The following is an 18,775-nucleotide window of genomic DNA, read 5'->3' as shown; positions in this document are numbered from 1 at the left end:
ATTTAACAATAAAAACATTGTTTACTCAGTCCTGTCTGTTGTGGAATGAATGAACGAGAGAAAATCTGAGTTTACTGTCCTGTAAACAGTATTGCACACAGCGTGTCTTCTTTATGTGTAAGGAAAGAATAGTGTTTGTTTATTTTTTTGTTTAACACTGCATTCAGCAATTTTAAGCTGTATGAAGGAGGCCTGTAAATAATCAAATCTGGACCAGACAATCCTGTGATTGGTAATGTGATTTGTTTGTTTGATTGTTTGTTTGCTGTTTAACGCTGCCCTCAGCAATATTCCAGCTATATGACAGCTGTCTGTAAATAATCGAGTCTGGATCTTACAATCCAGTGATTTACTTCATAAGCATCGATCCACGCAATTAGGATACATGCATCAACCAAGTCAGCGAATCTGACCACCTTATCCCGTTAGTCGCATTTTATGACAAGCATAGTCGCCTCTTGCGGCAAGCATGGGTTGCTCAAGACCTATTCTAAACTGGATCTTCACATGTCTGAACTCCAAAAGGCAGCTCTGTCGTCATTGTCACTACAGCTTCTTAAATACCATTTACAGAGGTCTGTAGTGATAGACCTATCCTACACCGGATCTTCACGGGTCTGTGAACAACAATCCTTGTCATCAGGGTATGATGACACGCCATCGACCAAATCACCAAGCCTGACCACCTACACCATTTGGTCACCTCTTTCTAGCAGCAAAGGCTGGTGAGGGCAAATTCTAACCGGATATCCCCACAGGGCGAAAGCAGAGTTGGTTGGTTTGTTTGTTGGTTGTTTAACTCCACACTCAGCAATATTCCAGCTATATGACGGCGGTCTGTAAATAATCGAGTCTGGACCAGACAATCCAGTGATTGATATCATGAGCATCAATCCACGCAATTGGGATCGATGACAAGCATCAACCAAGTCAGCGAGCCTGACCACCCGATCCCGTAAGTCACCTGTTACCACAAGCATAGTCACCTTTTACGGCAAGCATGGGTTGCTGAAGACCTATTCTACCCCGGATCTTCACGGGTCCGAAAGCAGAGAGTAACACAGGTTGTATGCTAACCACAAAGGTGTCGTGGGGACAGATTATGACAGGGGCAAATCCGGGACTCCAACCCACAACTAGAAGCTCCCAACAGGTGCTACTTGGCTACCAATAGTATATGTACAAATATGGCCAAGTAATAATGACCATAAATAGGTTTTTCAACATGGCTACCGTGGTGGCCATATTGAAAATCGGCTTCGAACTTCTTGAACAAATTCAGGTGACAAAGACGCTACACAGACGCTACACAAACAGGCCCCAACATTTTAATAGTATTTTTGTCTTCATGTTCTGATTCAGAGTGAAATGAGATGGAACAATTATAAAAGTAAATTTTGCAGTATTGATATTTAAGTCAGCTTTAGGGGATTTGGTGATGTTGGAGATCAACCATTGAATCTCTCGACATTTGAAAAAAGATAACACCACATGTAGTATTTCAATAGTTTATTTTATCACAATGTAACACTGAACACATCAGTTGCCTGCTACATGCTATGTAAAATTAACAACACCTGTGACTATTCCGCTGGCACATCAGTCTCAATGCTTCTTGTACAGAGTCTTTTCATGTTGGTTATCAAGGTGTTCACCTGATGTGATGCACTTCGCGAGATAAGACCCATTTTATTACGATATAGATCTTGCATAACGATCTGAACGCCTTGACTGCGCGCTGCCATTTTGTTTGAAACATATGCGAATGATACGTGGAATCTGATTGGTCAATAGAAACATAGAAGGGACATAACTGGTAATAGCCACTGGCGGCGCTACAATAGAGCCCAGAAACTCCAGCCTAGTTTATCAAGGGTGGAAACTGGACTTTCACAGTCAGTTAACTCCCTTGCCTCAGGAAGATGTACATATAATTGCAGGTGACAGTGCTGGCAATGAGAGATTGATGAATCCTTGTGCCACAACACTAATACTGGGGGCACTTTCATTTTGTCTGTCACATAGGCATCAATTGCAAGGAGGCTTCAGTGATGAGCAATCCTCTTCAATGTGCCATCACGCAGTGCACTCCATATTTGATGTATGATTGTTTACAGCACTTCTGACACAAAGTCCTACATCGAAGACGCTTCCAAGGCTGTCAAGTCTGCCACACATGGGTTCACTCTGTCAAAGTCGAGCTGTAGCGTGTTGGCGAGGCTGCCGAGGGGGAGTGGGGACCGGCTGTCCGCGAGTCCCAGCTGGTTCTTCACTGCATCTCTAGCTGCCATCTCCTCTGCAATCGTCAGAGTCTCACCTGGAGCTGAGGACAAAATGATGGCAAACATTAGGCTAAAAAAATGATACTCTTGTTTCTCAGGCACCGCCCACATCAACATAAAGTCCGCCATAGGTTTCAATTTTATTTCCATTTTAATTTATTTTTTTTAAATCCGAAAACATAACAACAATGCGATCCAATAAAGTTACTTCCCTTTACATACCCACTGCTTAACTGTGCATCTCGTATAGTCAAGGCGGCAATAGGATTTTGTATGCTTTTGTATGTCTTTATGTAGGGAGGCACTTTCCCGGATTAATGGTACACAACAGTTTATTTGGTTACATACATCAGGGTACTATGAGATGCAATCAACCAAGTCAGCAAGCCAGACCACCTGATCCATTTGGTCACCTCTTACGACCAGCATAGGTAGGTGCCCCCCCCCCCCCCGCTAATATATTGGCTCGTGAACAATCCCAATTAGCACCCTTTCCGATTGATCAATGTACACAATACTTATTTTTCAAGTATAATATGCCCTCGTGTGTTATATGCACCCTTAATTATGGGCAATTAAAATCTGGAAAAATATATCTCTCGTATATAAACATTTCAGGCTGTCAGCATAAACCACAAAATTTAACTTTCAACTCTGTTTTTTTACGACAAAATAATATTCTAATAAGAGCCCCCTATTTTTAATTTTGAGAGCGCCCTGGGCGCTTATTACGTCGAATACGGTAACAAAGCTTTTAGAACACATGGATCAGGATGATCAAATGAACAATAATCAAGGTCCTGAGGAGTTTCAATTAAGCTTTATAAGAGCTTGGATGTAAACAGGTACTCACACTGGCCCAGGAGTTGTCCATCACAGTAGATGCCGACGTAGTACAGGGACATCACGGTCTGGGAAGCTGAACTCCACTGTAACCTGAAGGCACAACACAGTTTCACATCAGGTCTTTCTCTAGGACACTGGGGTGAGGTAGCATAGTGGCTAAAACGTTCGCTCGTCATGCTGAAGACCCGGGTTTGATTCTCCACATGGGTACAATGTTTGAAGCCCATTTCTAGTGTCCCCCGCCGTGATATAGCTGGGATATTGCTAAAAGTGGCGTAAAACCTCACTCGCTCGCTCTCTCACTCACTCACTCACTCACGGACAGTGATTTCATCCCAAATGTCCGACAGATTGTTTTGAAATTTGTACTGATACCGAAAAATGTCCAATATTTGACAAAATAATTAAGATGTCCTATCGTGCATATGCCATTTTTCTCCAGCAAACACTGCATCATTCAGACTGAGCTTAAGGCACACACAGACAGCTGCACTCACCTGGGTTCCGGGGGTGGCCGGCCCTCCCTCGCCAGTATGTCGGTGAGGAGCCCCATGGGGTTGGGGACAGTCCACAGCTCTGCCATGTCTGTTTCTATCAGCTGGGGCAGCACAAAGTCGCGAACAAACAGATGAGCTCTGTCTCTGCCCTGAAAATGAAATATACCTTTCTTTCAGTACTGATGTCATGTAAATGTTTTGAAAGACCTAACTGTAGCTATGTGCCACCTCTATGAACACTATCTATGAGTTATAGGTGTTCAATATGAATGTGGTGGCACGTGGTCCTGTGACAACATTGATCGTGGAGAGTAGCTAGACGGGTGACCGTATTCATCAGACTCCTGTGAGGTTCTAGGGCTTCAGACTCCTGTGAGGTTCTAGGGCTTCAGACTCCTGTGAGGTTCTAGGGCTTCAGACTCCTGTGAGGTTCTAGGGCATCAGACTCCTGTGAGGTTCTAGGGCATCAGACTCCTGTGAGGTTCTAGGGCATCAGACTCCTGTGAGGTTCTAGGGCATCAGACTCCTGTGAGGTTCTAGGGCTTCAGACTCCTGTGAGGTTCTAGGGCTTCAGACTCCTGTGAGGTTCTAGGGCATCAGATTCCTGTGAGGTTCTAGGGCATCAGACTCCTGTGAGGTTCTAGGGCATCAGACTCCTGTGAGGTTCTAGGGCTTCAGTCCTGCCCCACTCTGAAGCACATGTTGTTGTTGTTGGTTTGTTGTTTAACGCCGCACTCAGCAATATTCCAGCTATATGACGGCGGTCTGTAAATAATCGAGTCTGGACCAGACAATCCAGTGATTGATATTATGAGCATCGATCCACGCAATTGGGATCGATGACATGCATCAACCAAGTCAGCGAGCCTGACCCCCCGATCCCGTTAGTCGCCTTTTACGACAAGCATAGTCACCTTTTACAGCAAGCATGGGTTGCTGAAGACCTATTCTACCCCGGAATCTTCACGGGTCTGAAGCACATGTGGCGTTTGCTGAGGCAAGTGACTTTGTTTAGAATATGCCTCTGTTCACCTGCAGTGAATGGGTACCCGGTAGGAATAGATGGCAATGTGGATGTTAACCTTCTAGTGCCTAACAGGCAGCTAGGGTTGTATACTCCCCAGGGAGCTGATAATGAAAAACCAAGTGTACACTGATCCACTGACCAGGGCAATAATAATTTAGAAGTGTTACAAGTGACTGATTAAGCCACCATGCTACTCCTACAACATGAAGAAACGGGTACTGTACCTGGCCATGTTCAAGCGCTCCAATGACTGCTTGGAGTGTATCACTCTGAGTCCCCGCGCCCACAGGAAACTCCTGCCAACATCAGACAGATTATTAGAGGATAAAAATAAGTGAGTAAGTGGATAGGAGTGGAGTGGAGTGGAGTGGAGTTGAGTGGACCAGACCTGTGTGGAGCGGAGCGGAGTGGAGTGGAGTGGAGTGGAGTGGAGTGGAGTGGAGTGGAGTGGAGAGGAGAGGAGTGGAGTGGAGTGGAGTGGAGTGGAGTGGAGAGGAGAGGAGTGGAGTGGAGTGGAATGGAATGGAATGGAGAGGAGAGGAGAGGAGAGGAGAGGAGTGGAGTGGAGTGGAATGGAATGGAGAGGAGAGGAGAGGAGTGGAATGGAGAGGAGAGGAGAGGAGTGGAGTGGAATGGAATGGAATGGAATGGAATGGAATGGAATGGAGTGAGTGAGTGAGTTAATTGAAAAATTAGTTTTACCGGTAAGTCACTTACTGAATATAAATTACTCTCTGTAGCAGACAAGAGTGATCTCCCTTAGACATTGTCATGCAAGCAACATTGGTTTGAAGAGTGTTCCAGTTATATCATAGCGTGTTAGCTTAATGTGGGAGGAAATTCCAAAATGATGCAGGTCTCAGACATTTACCACTTTCGGTATGGAGCTGAAAAACCTACAAAGTACAAATCGATTCAAACTCATAATTATGGGTTTCTGCACAAGGGATGTAACTCTGCACAGCAAATTGCGATGCCTCAGATGACAAGGCCACCTGTGACCCCTTACATGGTAAATGTGCTCAATGTTGAACTATACAAAGGAAATAGCCCTTCATCACATCACATGTGTATATAAATGATATATACTCAGTGCCACAAACAGGACTTTTAAAGAAGACATTAAGTAGATCGACACTGATGGAGATACTACGAGACCCCTATCACGTACTGATGGATGTTTTCATAAAAACAAATACCTGACAAAGGATGAGATATGTAGATCGACACTGATGGAGATACTACGAGACCCCTATCATATACCGATGGATGTTTTCACAAAAACAAATACCTGACAAAGGATGAGGTCCGTCAGTCCTATATGTGAAGCTATTTTGGACAGCACTTCAGTTGATATCAAATGATCATGTATAGCACTGCAAAAGAAAGAATGAAACATGTTACAAGGCTTTTCCCATCTAGACTTTACAAAATGATACTCAGTTAGTCCCATTTTGACACATTGGCATGAAGTAGAAGAGACAAAGATTTCAACAAAGTAAGCCTTAAAAATAGCCACAAAACACCCTACATTGCACAATTTGTGAAAGAGTGGGTCAGTGATTTTATTTTATTTTATATTTGTTGTTTCATGCAGCACTCAGCAAAATTCCAGCAATATGACAGCAATATGTAAATAATTGAGTCTAGTAGAGTGATTGACATCATGAACATTGATCTTCACAACTGGGATATGATTACGTGCATCAACTGAGTCAGTTCTGTTAGTTGCCATGAGACATTGTGTTTAGTAGTGTCTTTACACATTGTAATCAGGGCCAGGTCTCGGGCATGACATGACAAGAGAAAGCTGCAACCACAAGAAAAGAATATGAAACATAGTTCAGCTAAAACTTAGGTCTCCCAGACATGCATTATTACAGTTTAACTCCATTGAAATGTGTATCATTCTTCATACCTTACGCCTTCTTCAAACAAGCGGGGATACACATGGCGCAGATAGGCCTTGATGTACACACTCATAGACTCAGCACCTGCAACAGTAGGACAGTGTGCATTAAGTCACCTCTTACGACCAGCATGGGTTGGGGACAAATTCTGACCTGGAATCCGCAGGAAACCTAAAGGACAGCAGGTAAGGAAGTTGACCTAAAATACCACGAAGGAGACTGGAAACCTGGGTCAGGGGACTGGAAACCAGGGTTGGGGGACTGGAAACCAGGGTCAGGGGACTGGAAACCTGGGTCAGGGGACTGGAAACCAGGGTCAGGAGACTGGAAACCAGTGGAAACCAGGGTTGGGGGACTGGAAACCAGGGTCAGGGGACTGGAAACCTGGGTCAGGGGACTGGAAACCAGGGTCAGGGGACTGGAAACCAGGGTCAGGAGACTGGAAACCAGGGTCAGGGGACTGGAAACCAGGGTCAGGAGACTGGAAACCAGGGTCAGGGGTCTGGAAACCAGTGGAAACCAGGGTCAGGGGACTGGAAACCATGGTCAGGAGACTGGAAACCAGGGTCAGGAGACTGGAAACCAGGGTCAGGGGACTGGAAACCATGGTCAGGGGACTGGAAACCAGGGTCAGGAGACTGGAAACCAGTGGAAACCAGGGTCAGGAGACTGGAAACCAGGGTCAGGAGACTGGAAACCAGTGGAAACCAGGGTCAGGGGACTGGAAGCCAGGGTCAGGGGACTGGAAACCAGGGTCAGGAGACTGGAAACCAGGGTCAGGGGACTGGAAACCAGGGTCAGGAGACTGGAAACCAGGGTCAGGGGACTGGAAACCAGGGTCAGGAGACTGGAAACCAGGGTCAGGAGACTGGAAACCAGGGTCAGGGGACTGGAAACCAGGGTCGGCCAAAAGTCAGCAGCAAATATCAGTACAAACTTCAACATTTTCAAGTTCCCTACTAATGCTATGGTCAATAACGAGGAAGAGGCCTTAATGTTTAGTCATACATTATTGTATTGAAAGCAATGTTAAAACACAATGTTAAAATACCACTTTAACTATAACAATCAACCAATAGTTATCATAGTTAATAATTCTAAGAATGCTACCTCTGTTACATCAATAGTAATCCCACCCAAATATATCTGCATCATGATTTAAGTTTGATTATCGGAAAGAAGTGACGTTTTCTCATCTTAGATATGTGCAAGAGCACTGGGCAGTTGAAGACTATTATCCATACAACTGATTATTGATAGTTGACAGTGAAGAGGACTTCTGTTGAATCTAAAGAATTTTATAGTTTGATGTAATCATGGTAATACAGGTGAAGTATCCATAGGAGTTATCCCCATTTCGAACAATAATGATATTTGCCCAATGTGCTTCACAGCTCAAGGTGTCAAGGGAGATAAGTCTCACCAATAGCGGCTAATTCCTGGTTATCTGAAAGTCCAAGCGGTGCGGCATCAAGGTCAATACCCAGTTCTCTTCGCCTTTCTTCTTCTTTCTCTATGTAGGACCTGACAGATGGAAGCAGTTGGAATTATAAACTGTTGCTAAGGATAAACATGGTTGAGGTGAAATGGGTTGCATTCAAGATTATTCCACTCACATTATGCGGTGCAGTACCATGTGTGTGGCTGCTTGTACCAGTCAGACTAATGTCAGTTTATAGTCCTAGCCGCTAAGATATCATGCCACAGTTTAACACTTAACTCAGACACGTTATAGTGATTCTGAGCTACCAATCCTTGTTTTAGGCCCCCAATCTTAAGCACCAGGCAGAGAAAGAACAAGTACCATCATTTAACATCATTTGGTATAACGTGCCTGGGGATTGAACCACAAACTTTCCATTCTCCCAGCAGATGCTCTATCCACAGTAAGGGTTTTTGTTTGGTTTGTTTGTTGTTTAACGCCGCACTCAGCAATATTCCAGCTATATGACGGCGGTCTGTAAATAATCGAGTCTGGACCAGACAATCCAGTGATTGACATCATGAGCATCGATCCACCCAATTGGGATCGATGACATGCATCAACCAAGTCAGCGAGCCTGACCACCCGATCCCGTTAGTCGCCTTTTACGACAAGCATAGTCACCTTTTACAGCAAGCATGGGTTGCTGAAGACCTATTCTACCCCTGGAATCTTCACAGTAAGGGTACCGGTGTTTATGACATATATATGTATATGGTAACAGACATGTGTCAATCATCCCACACAAGACTGAATCAAGGTCAGTGCCAATATCACTACATATCAGGGGGTAATTTGAACTACATTTATTTCCAGATTGAATTGTCTTTCTAAGATATCCAAGCGATATGGACACGTTTCCAAGGCTGTCTTTAAATAAATGACAGAATAAAATGTACAATAAAACTGATGGCAAAACTCCCCTCTACTTGTTCATTAAAGAACACCCACCCACCAGCCCTGACAGATTTACTGTAGTCATAGGAAAAAACCGGTGTTCTTAGTTTGTGTATCAGTTGTTTAACGCCAGTCTGTAAATAATCGAGTCAGGATCAGACAATCCAGTGAATGATATCATGAGCATCAACCCATGCAATTGGGATCGATGACATGCATCAACCAAGTCAGCGAGCCGGACCACCCATTCCTGTAAGTCACCTTTTACGGCAAATATGGGTTGAAGACCTATTCTACCCTGGATCTTCAAGGGTCGGGTGTTCCTTAACTTCCTTTGAGTAGTATTCTTACATTTGACAAAGCTTGTGCTACGACCAGCTGCTACATATCCTCACAGGTTTGTTTGATTCATAATTAACATGATTAATATACAGGTGAAACAGACTTTCAAGTTGTCAATACCTGTGTGTCAAAGCTCTCCGCAGCGTACCTTCTTCAAACTCCTCACCCAGTCGTTTACCGAAAGCATATACTTCAGCATCATAATTCCTGAAATAAAAGAACATAATTAATTGTCTACCTAATGATTTTGTTTGTTGCATAACACCACACTCAGCAATATTTCAGCTATATGATGGCAGTCTGTAAAAACAGTCTGGACCAGACAATCCACAATAAACACTTTATATTATCACTATAAAATCGGCATTGGTCCAGACTAGTACAAGCAGACACAGACACACACACTATATAAAATCGGCATTGGTCCAGACTAGTTCAAGCAGACACAGATACACAGACACACACACACAGACACACACTATATATATATATATATATAGTGTGTGTGTGTGTGTCTGTGTCTGCTTGTACTAGTCTGTACCAATGCCGATTTTATAATGCTAGCCCACTGAGATACTATGCCGCAGTTTAACATGAATACCCCACTCAGACACAGTATACTGACTCCGAGCTGACCTGTCCTTGTTTTAGCCCCTTAATCCTGAGCACCAGGCAGGGTAACAACAAGTACCATCTTTTAAAGTCTTTTGGTATGACGCTGGTTCACTGGTCATGAACATGATGAAACTGTTTTTGCATATTTGAGGTGAGCTTTAACTCGTGAGATAGCCCACCACACTCAACATGCTCAACACAACAATAGGGCTTGTGCTTGTGCTAGAAGAAGGTCCTATGCCGCACATACAGTGTTAAACATGTGCTGACCGGATGCAATTACAGTCATACTTGCATCCCACAAAGGAAATAGTTCTTTAGGGAAGATGCTGCCTAAGATTATTTAGATACAAAATACCATCCTGTACTCACCAGTTGATCCACTCTGACCGATGTCTCTCCACCTCCGGACCCGCCGCAAGTCTGCGATTATACAACATGTTGTCGATCTTTGGAACCCATCGCTTGTAGCCTTTATCTGGCACTACAACAATAAACATTTGCCTCAATATTTCTGGAGAAACATGACAAAAACCAGCAAGTGGGATATCATGTATACGTTATTCCTCTGACCACATACCTGCTGCATATAAACACACATGCAGATATGTCATAGGCAGTAATAGGCAAAAATGTCATGTCAGCCATGTTTCACGTCAGATCGGACTTATGTGGGCATTATTTAGAAAAAACACAGCAAGATCACTCATACAGAGCTTTAGCTCAATAGGCTGTGTAGCTTCAGAGGAGACATTGAAAATACAGCAACACGTATTAATAAAAACGTATTATATACCACATACTTGCTGCGTATCAAATTCACAAGGATACATGTAGAGATGACTAAATAATCATGGTAATGGGAAGAAATGACATCTTCAATATGGCTGCCACAGCTGCCATTTTCAAAGTCAGATTGGAATTCTGTGAACAAGTTTAGAGACACCATAGCTGTGATAATTCATGGAAAGTTTCAATTTTATAGGCCTTGTAGTTTTAGAGATATGAAAAATGTGAAAGTTAACAATGGACAGAAAACTCTTTGACCAGACAGACAATGAACAATGCACCACGACATAAGCTGCCGTGACATTCAGTCTTCTAACAAAAAATTCAAACACTAACATGTTAAGATGTTGAAACTTCTAAATTACCATATTTTTAATCTAAAACCGTTTTCATTTTTCTTACTTTTTCAAAATAGATTGCAGGCTTAGATCCCCCAACAACAAAATGCAGATGTGACCTTGAATAATTTTCAGTCTGAAGTATGGCTATATACCTGGGTTTTCAGTGAGATGTGAAATAACATAGAAAATATTTTACTCAGAATCCTTTGTAAGGTTAAAGGGATTGCAAAAGAGGTCATTCACACTGATCATGCCAATGCTTGTATATTGTTTATCGCATATCAGCTGCAAATAGCCACATTGTTTCAGATCAGTTCAATCTCTATGATTTGTTTGTTGTTTAACACCGCACTCAGCAATATTTCAGCTATATGATGGTGGTCTGTAAATAATTGAGTCTGGACAAGACAATCCAGTGATTTATACCATGAGCATTGATTCATGCAGTTGGGATATGATGACATGGATCAACCACGGACGTATATACATATATATATATACATGTATATTCTATATACGTCTTTGCATCAACCAAGTCGGCGAGTCTGATCATCTGATTCTGTTAGTTGCCTCTTACGACAAGCATAGTGATCTTTTATGACAAGCAAGGGTTGCTGAAGACCTATTCTAACACAGATCTTTACCATGTTTACAGGCATAATCTCTATGACAATTTAGTAATCATGCAGAAGAATGTCAAACCTAGGTAAAATCAAGAAAATGTCCTATTGCCATTTGTCTCTGGCAAAATCACTGTGACTGCTGAAATATTCTACCATGTTCTACTGATCAGGGTTTGCTGCATAAAAAAAGAGATGCTACCGTAATCAATGCAACATGATCAATATGTTTTTCAGAAATTAACAAACCTGTCATAAATGTATTGTACCTTTATTGGGGAGTACTGCACTTTACCAGACTCTTTTTTTCCTGATTTGAATTTGTGCCACTTGGATGATAAAACTTGCATTGCCAATTGAGCTGAGTTAAACTTACACATTTGTTAGCCTATTAGCCAACACTTTACCAGGCGACAACAGGCGCTATCACAAATGGTTAATGTGTGTTTACCTTGTGACCAGCACACAATTGTTTACCTTGATGCACATGCACAGTAGCAAATGTGTATGTATGTATGTGTGTGGCTCCTTGTACCAGGCTGGTCTTTTAGTGCTGGCCCAGTGGGATACCATGCAGCAGTTCAACATGGAGATCCCATTCAGACTGACTCTCTGCCACCAGTCCTTGTTTTATCCGTTTAATGCTCAGTGCAATCTTTATAAGCGTACCGTACTAAGTCTGGCAATCTACATGACAATCCATATTTCCTTGTGTACGTCAGTGATCTTTCACAGAAAATGCAACAGTCTAGACGTTTCATTGACATATTTATAAACTAAGTCTGCTGTCTACAGCTCGATCTCTGACCACAAGTTTATCTGGTCTGTGTATGGACTTATTAAACACTCTCCCTTGTGGATTTTCTATGCGCCCAATGCGCTTATTACAGAGAATACGATGTATTCCCTGAGCGCAGTGAGGGATGCAGGCTAAAACGGCACCTCAGCAAAACGTCACCAATTTCTCGGGCAAAAACGGCACAGCATTTGGCGAAAACGGCTACTATGTGTTGGGCGAAAACGGCACCTCTATTTTTAACAATGATAAGAATGTAGTAGTAATTATGGTTTATTTACATGTTATTGGATGTATTTGATGTATTTAGACTACATGGTATTTCCTGTTATTTGTGTTTGTAAGAGATGATGTGAGTTTATTTTCATTTCATACTTCAAAGCACGTTATGTTTTCACAGTAAGTTGAGTAGTGTACAGGCTAAGTTTGGAATATTGTTGTAGAGGCTAATTTCTAATGTAAACTTGTTTCAACATTTCACAATTATTGGTGTAAAAACTTGCAAGTTACCATGTAAGTTAAATTTCATTTATTTTACCAAGGTAAAAAAAAATAAGGTGCCGTTTTCGCCTGGCAATAGTAGCCGTTTTCGCTTGAGGCGAGGTGACGTTTTCGCCAATCGGTGACGTTTTGCTAAGGTGCCGTTTTAGCTATTAACCCGCAGTGAGGAAACGGTGTCATGATGTCATTGATGAGGGCCTCTGCCAAACTTATGCGAATTTTTGTCTCTATTTTCCTTGAACACAGACCAGACTTCAACATACATATATGCATTCAATCATGGCTTCAAAATATATAACGCTCACCAACAACACATGGATTTGTCTTAAATAATGTCCTGTAGAACTTTCTCTGAAAACATGTTTTGCACACTCGTCGCATGGACGCGGCCATTTTGAAAATGTATCAGTATGGTACTTTCGTAGTAATTGCATAAATAATCTAATGTGGACATCAAAAGAATGTAACATTAATTAAATTTCTTTGTTCAGATTTCTTATATATTTTCAGGATGCTTAGGTGTAAGATCAGACAGAATACGAAACCTTTTTCACAGTATGCCAAGATCTACTACTTCCGGTTAATTTCACGTGTGAAAAATGTTTTTCACAAGGTGCTTGCAGTATTATAAACACAGGATACGTGTGCCGGGGTTGCTGTATCAAGGGTAATGACTAAAGTCGTAAAGAAAACCATCTCAATGGCACGACTGTCAACGAAAGTATTGGGTGTCAAGTAAACCCTTCGCTTTCTTGGCAACGTTTTAGAGTTGGATACCGACTAAGAAATATAACAGTTTTACATTTGACCACAATAGGGGGGAACGCGTAAGGTGAGGCAATTACTTGCAGAGTTGCATCTCTTGGACACGCCAGAAACCTATGATCGTAGGTTCGAATCCCGGTTCGACCCGATTATGTTTCTAGGTCTGTCAGCACCATACCCGTGCTCGTGTGTTTCACCGAAGTGGTAAACGTCTGAGACCTCCATCGCTTCAGGCTTTCCTCCCACACCAAGCTGACACGCCGTGATATAAGGGGAATACTGTTAAAAGCGGCGTTAAATACAACTCACTAAAATCCCTTCTGCATGTAACACCACTAACATGATAATCTCAATCATAAACGTCCATCACCAAACAAACCATTTTTTTGTTTATTCGAATAAATAATTGTAAATGTATCGGGACTATCCTGTTTGTGAAGCCAGTTATGGATGTGGGCTTTGCTGCCATATCTACAAGAGTAAGTCATCTGTAAATATCTTTGCTTCTTTTCATGGTGTACAGGGTTTTGAAGAGTCACACGTTTTCAGATGATCCTTGCTACTGCTTCATATTTTGTTTTGAATTAGTTTTGTTAGTGTAACAAATTGCAAACTGAGCACTAGATGGAACTTATTAGTAAGTCACAACTTGTAATTTTCTGACAATGGATTCAATATTCTGGTGTAAGATTCATGGTATTAGACAAGTTAGAGTTGAAATTTTCAGCTAGGTTAACGGATTCAGTTTTGAATCAGATTACCTCTAAAGTCTAAACACTGCAAATTGTGAGTCCTAAATTATGATATATTATCCAAACATTCACTACTCAGGAGAAGTTAAGGACCACCATGAATACTATGAAGTCTCTGAAAGGCATTTAGAAGTGATACACATAAGGAAGAGAATTTATGGATTTCAACTTCTTTATTATGAGGATGAAAGAGTAAGCATCTACTTTGAAAAATTGTGTTCCTCATAATAAAGAAGTTGATATCCATAAATTCTCTTCTTCATGAATACTATGGTTAATCTGTTATGGCAAGACAGATTAACTAGTGTAACATAAAACCATGTGTTAACCTCTTTTAAGTAGTATACATTTGGATATGTCATTAATCATGTTCACTTGGATGTATCAGGAAGCATATTTAATCAACATGTCCAAATTGCTATGGTTACCTCAACTTACCTGGTTGTGTTTTCACTGCAGGAGGAACAAGATAATCCTGCGCATCTCTGTTGCTGCCAAGCGGAGGGCTCTGTGTCGCCTCCTGGTGGAGCAGGACAACCTGGACATTCTGAAGAACCCCTACCTGACTGGGGTAGGTAGAACTATACACCAGCATAGCATGCAAAGCGCTCAGACATGGAAATTAACTCAAAAGCCAAACATGGCCATAGGGATAGTGGCATTTGTTTTCTCCTCACCCTGCAAAATGTTACAAGTCCTCATAATATACGCAGACTTTCACATTTCAGTTTTTCAAGAATCAAAGGGTTGTGCCAAATGTCTAGCGCAGGGAATGGAGAACGATAGATATTTTACAGCATGTGTAAAAAAACTTACAGGCTGTATGGCTTGTAGAATTATGATATCATTAGCCTGAGGTTATTTCTACTGGCATTAATTTCAGAGTGCATGTAGTAACAAGGGAGGCGAGACAGTTGGAAAGCGCAAGGGTCCAGTGTTTGAAATTAAGAATGATAAAAGGATCCTAGTCATAATCCTAAGGGAGCAGTCATTTATTATAGGAGGGGGTGAACCAGAGGGAATCTGGGGAGGGTAAAATATTATGACAGTCTCTAGGGGAGGATCATAAAAAATAATACACATATGTGGGGAGGGTCATGAAAAAAATGGACATTTCAGAATGAAATACAAAGTTTCTTTGCATGTTGTCTTTTCTGGAAAGGTGATGAAAAAAATGTACAAGGACATGGGGAGGGTCAACCAAAAATATGACAATAGGGGAGAGTCATTTTTTTCTATATATTTGTACATTAAAAACCTCTGACCCACCCCACCCCTGTAATAAATGGACGATTCCCAATATCAAACATGTTTAAAGTTAAAAGGTTTGGGGCTCCCTGGCATCAAATACTAGTACAGCAAACCCGAAGGACCACTTGATACTCTTTTGTCTCCAACACTGCTCAGTTGACGGAGCATGCACTTAGAGCATACGTGTGTGGTATGGTGTCTTGAGCTACATTAGTCATGTTATAATACCACTGACTGCAATCATGGCCATGTGAAACAATTTGAAGCAAGGCTTTAAGCAAACAGGTACCAGTACATTCGGTATGGTTGTTTAGTTCATGCATGTGGGATTGCGTTTTTTTTTACCAGCATTAAAGTTGTGTACACTACTGATTTTGGACCAGGGGTTCATGTAGCACAACTATTTGTGTGGGAGAACACATCTATACTTCACATTCCTCCAGGGGGCACGGGTGGCCAAGTCGTCTAAGGCGCCACGTTTTGCTGTGCAGAGTTGGGCACGCCAGAAACCTATGATTGTGGGTTCAAATCCCGGTTCGCCCCAATTATGTTTCTAGGTTTGTCAGCACCATACCCGTGCTCGTGAGTTTCACCGAAGTGGTAAACGTCCGAGACCTGCATCATTTTGGGCTTTCCTCCCACATTAAGCTGACACGCCGTGATATAACTGGAATACTGTTAAAAGCGGCGTTAAACCCAACTCACTCACTCACATTCCTCCTTCAACAGTGAATACATACAGTCACTTTGTAATGTAGTCGCTATTTTTCACCAACGAATCAAGCCTTGGCTCAGATTACATCGGCAATATTTTTTGTGCACACATGTGCCTTGTGGCCTTGGCTCTAATCGGGGCAATGTTAGACATCAGTGAGTAATACACAGCCTCATATTATTACTGGTCTAAAATTAGACATAACATCACATCACTATTACAAGTACTGGCAGCTTTGTATTTATGGCTTATGTAGGAATGTGGTGGCAAACATGAAGTATTAGCCGAGTGGGAATTCCGTGTTAGAATAGGGCCCCAGCAACCTATGCTGGTTGTAGGAAACAACTAAATGGATCAGGCATGGTGATTTGGTTGATGGCGTGTCTTCTTCCCCCAACACCGTGGATTGTTGCTCACAATATCAATGACTGGATTGTCTGGTCAATACTTGATTATTTGCAGGCTGCTGTGATATAGCTGGAATATTGCTGAGTGTGGCGTTAAACAACAAACACACATGGGAAGTATTTACTAAAGATTACTATTATTTCTAGAATGTTGCTAGTCTCTGTATGAAGACTAGTGGCTTTGTGTAACCGGGGCTAGGGTGGCCCGGCCGTCTCAGGGCTACAATTTCCATGCAGAGTTGCATCCCTTGGCACTACAGAAAACTAATGTCAGTTCGATTCCCGGTTCGTCCCGATTGTTTCTAGGTCTGTTGGCACCATACCCGTGCTCGTGGGTTTCAACAAAGATACCTAAATCACTTCGGGTTTCCTCCCACATTAAGCTGATATACTGTGCTATAACTGGAATACTGTTCAAAACAGTGTTAAACCTCACACACTCACTATCACCCTGCTGATCATGACATTTTTTATGTTGCAGGATGAAGAACATGGCCACACTAAAGAGCGTAGCGCTGTGAAAACTGAGCAACTAAGAGCATCAAAACAGCTCAAAATGATTCCACATAAACTTTTAGAAGATGAGCTCAATCACTTAAACTGTTCCAAGAAGTGGGAATAAGTATAACTTCTAGTGTGTGTGCCGTTTCAAATTGAGGTCCTGGACCAAGACGTGGTATGTCTTCAACAGAGATTGTGACTGTGTGCCAGTCATCGATGATGAGGATATTGAGATAGTTGGGACATATGTTCCTACCGTTTCCAACAGAACAAGGTGAATTGGAAATAGATTCATGGTGATCGTTCTGCCAGGGCTACATACCGTATATGACCGCAGATAAGCCTACCCCGTAGATAAGCCGAGGTATAAACTTGACCATTGAAATATGAAGGAACATGATATAACCCGTAGATAAGCCGAACCAGGAAGTGAAAGGCAACGACACACCGCAAAGTCGGACTGCAAGACTGTACCAGTATGGTACTTCATTAATATAAGATGGAAAACCTTGTAATTATATTGAAACATTTATGTGTAATTATTTTATTGATCATTGATAACAATGGCTGTAGTCATGGCAACTTCCAGACTTTTGGGACGTTGTAATCTATCGGACCGTCATTCAGGCGATGTTTCTTACAGATCACAATCTGAAAAATAAGCCAACCCCTTTCTACAGAATCTTTTTTCTGGTCTTCAAAATTCGGCTTATCTGCGGACATATACGGTAGGTAATGCCTGTTAGAACTTCAGTGATATGAAAGAATACAGAGTGTTTGTGTCTGAAGTAGTTGCACCAAGGAATAGTGATAGTTATGTAATTTTCATGGTTATTATAAAATAAAAAATACTGTGATCCATATCTATTGTCTGTGCTGACTTTCAATACATATTAAGAGAGCTCCGGACAGGCTGTATATTGGTGTAAATTATTAGCTGGTCTCCTGAGGGTTGCTAGGGTTTCAGTCCTGCCCACATGGAAGACAATATTACAAGTCTCCTTAAGTGGTTGGTTGGTTGGTTGGTTTGTTGTTAAACGCCTCACTCAGTAATATTCCAGCTATATGACGGCGGTCTGACCAGACAATCCAGTGATTGATATCATGAGCATCGATCCACGCAATTGGGATCGATGACATGCATCAACCAAGTCAGCAAGCCTGACCACCTGATCCTGTTAGTCGCCTTTTACGACAAGCATAGTTGCCTTTTACGGCAAGCATGGGTTGCTGAAGACCTATTCTACCCCGGAATCTTCACGGGTCCCTTAGGCAAGGGACTTTGTTAGAAATATGCCTCTGTTCACCCAGCACTGAATGGTTTACCTGTTAGGATGAGATGGTAGTGTGACTGTTAACCTTCTAGCACTCCACAGGCAGCTTGGGTTGCACATACTCCCCAGGGAGTTGAGACTGATCCATGGACAGGGGTAATAAT

The 18,775-nt window shown here is 42.1% G+C and overlaps 2 protein-coding genes across 2 annotated transcripts; one reads left to right on the top strand and one right to left on the bottom strand.

Moving 5' to 3' along the window:
- Positions 1-1,494: 1,494 nt before the first annotated feature.
- Positions 1,495-13,351, bottom strand: LOC124140267 (39S ribosomal protein L44, mitochondrial-like). The gene is made up of 10 exons (XM_048396430.1): positions 13,252-13,351; positions 10,272-10,383; positions 9,405-9,491; positions 7,986-8,086; positions 6,571-6,646; positions 5,944-6,028; positions 4,877-4,948; positions 3,626-3,774; positions 3,136-3,218; positions 1,495-2,323 (listed from the first exon to the last, which is right to left on the bottom strand). Exons 1-10 carry the CDS (start codon positions 13,337-13,339, stop codon positions 2,136-2,138), a joined length of 1,041 nt encoding a protein of 346 aa, XP_048252387.1. The 5' UTR covers positions 13,340-13,351; the 3' UTR covers positions 1,495-2,135.
- Positions 13,352-13,511: 160 nt separating this feature from the next.
- On the top strand, positions 13,512-18,200 carry LOC124140230 (ribosomal protein 63, mitochondrial-like). Its single transcript, XM_046507673.2, has 3 exons — positions 13,512-13,613; positions 14,923-15,034; positions 17,318-18,200. The coding sequence occupies exons 1-3, from the start codon at positions 13,546-13,548 to the stop codon at positions 17,456-17,458; spliced, it is 321 nt and encodes a 106-aa protein (XP_046363629.1). The 5' UTR covers positions 13,512-13,545; the 3' UTR covers positions 17,459-18,200.
- The last annotated feature ends 575 nt before the right edge of the window (positions 18,201-18,775 follow it).

Source organism: Haliotis rufescens, unplaced genomic scaffold, assembly GCF_023055435.1.
Source record: "Haliotis rufescens isolate VD_foot unplaced genomic scaffold, xgHalRufe1.0.p SCAF_15, whole genome shotgun sequence".
NCBI classification, from domain to species: domain Eukaryota; kingdom Metazoa; phylum Mollusca; class Gastropoda; order Lepetellida; family Haliotidae; genus Haliotis; species Haliotis rufescens.
This window is presented reverse-complemented; position numbering and strand designations above follow the sequence as displayed.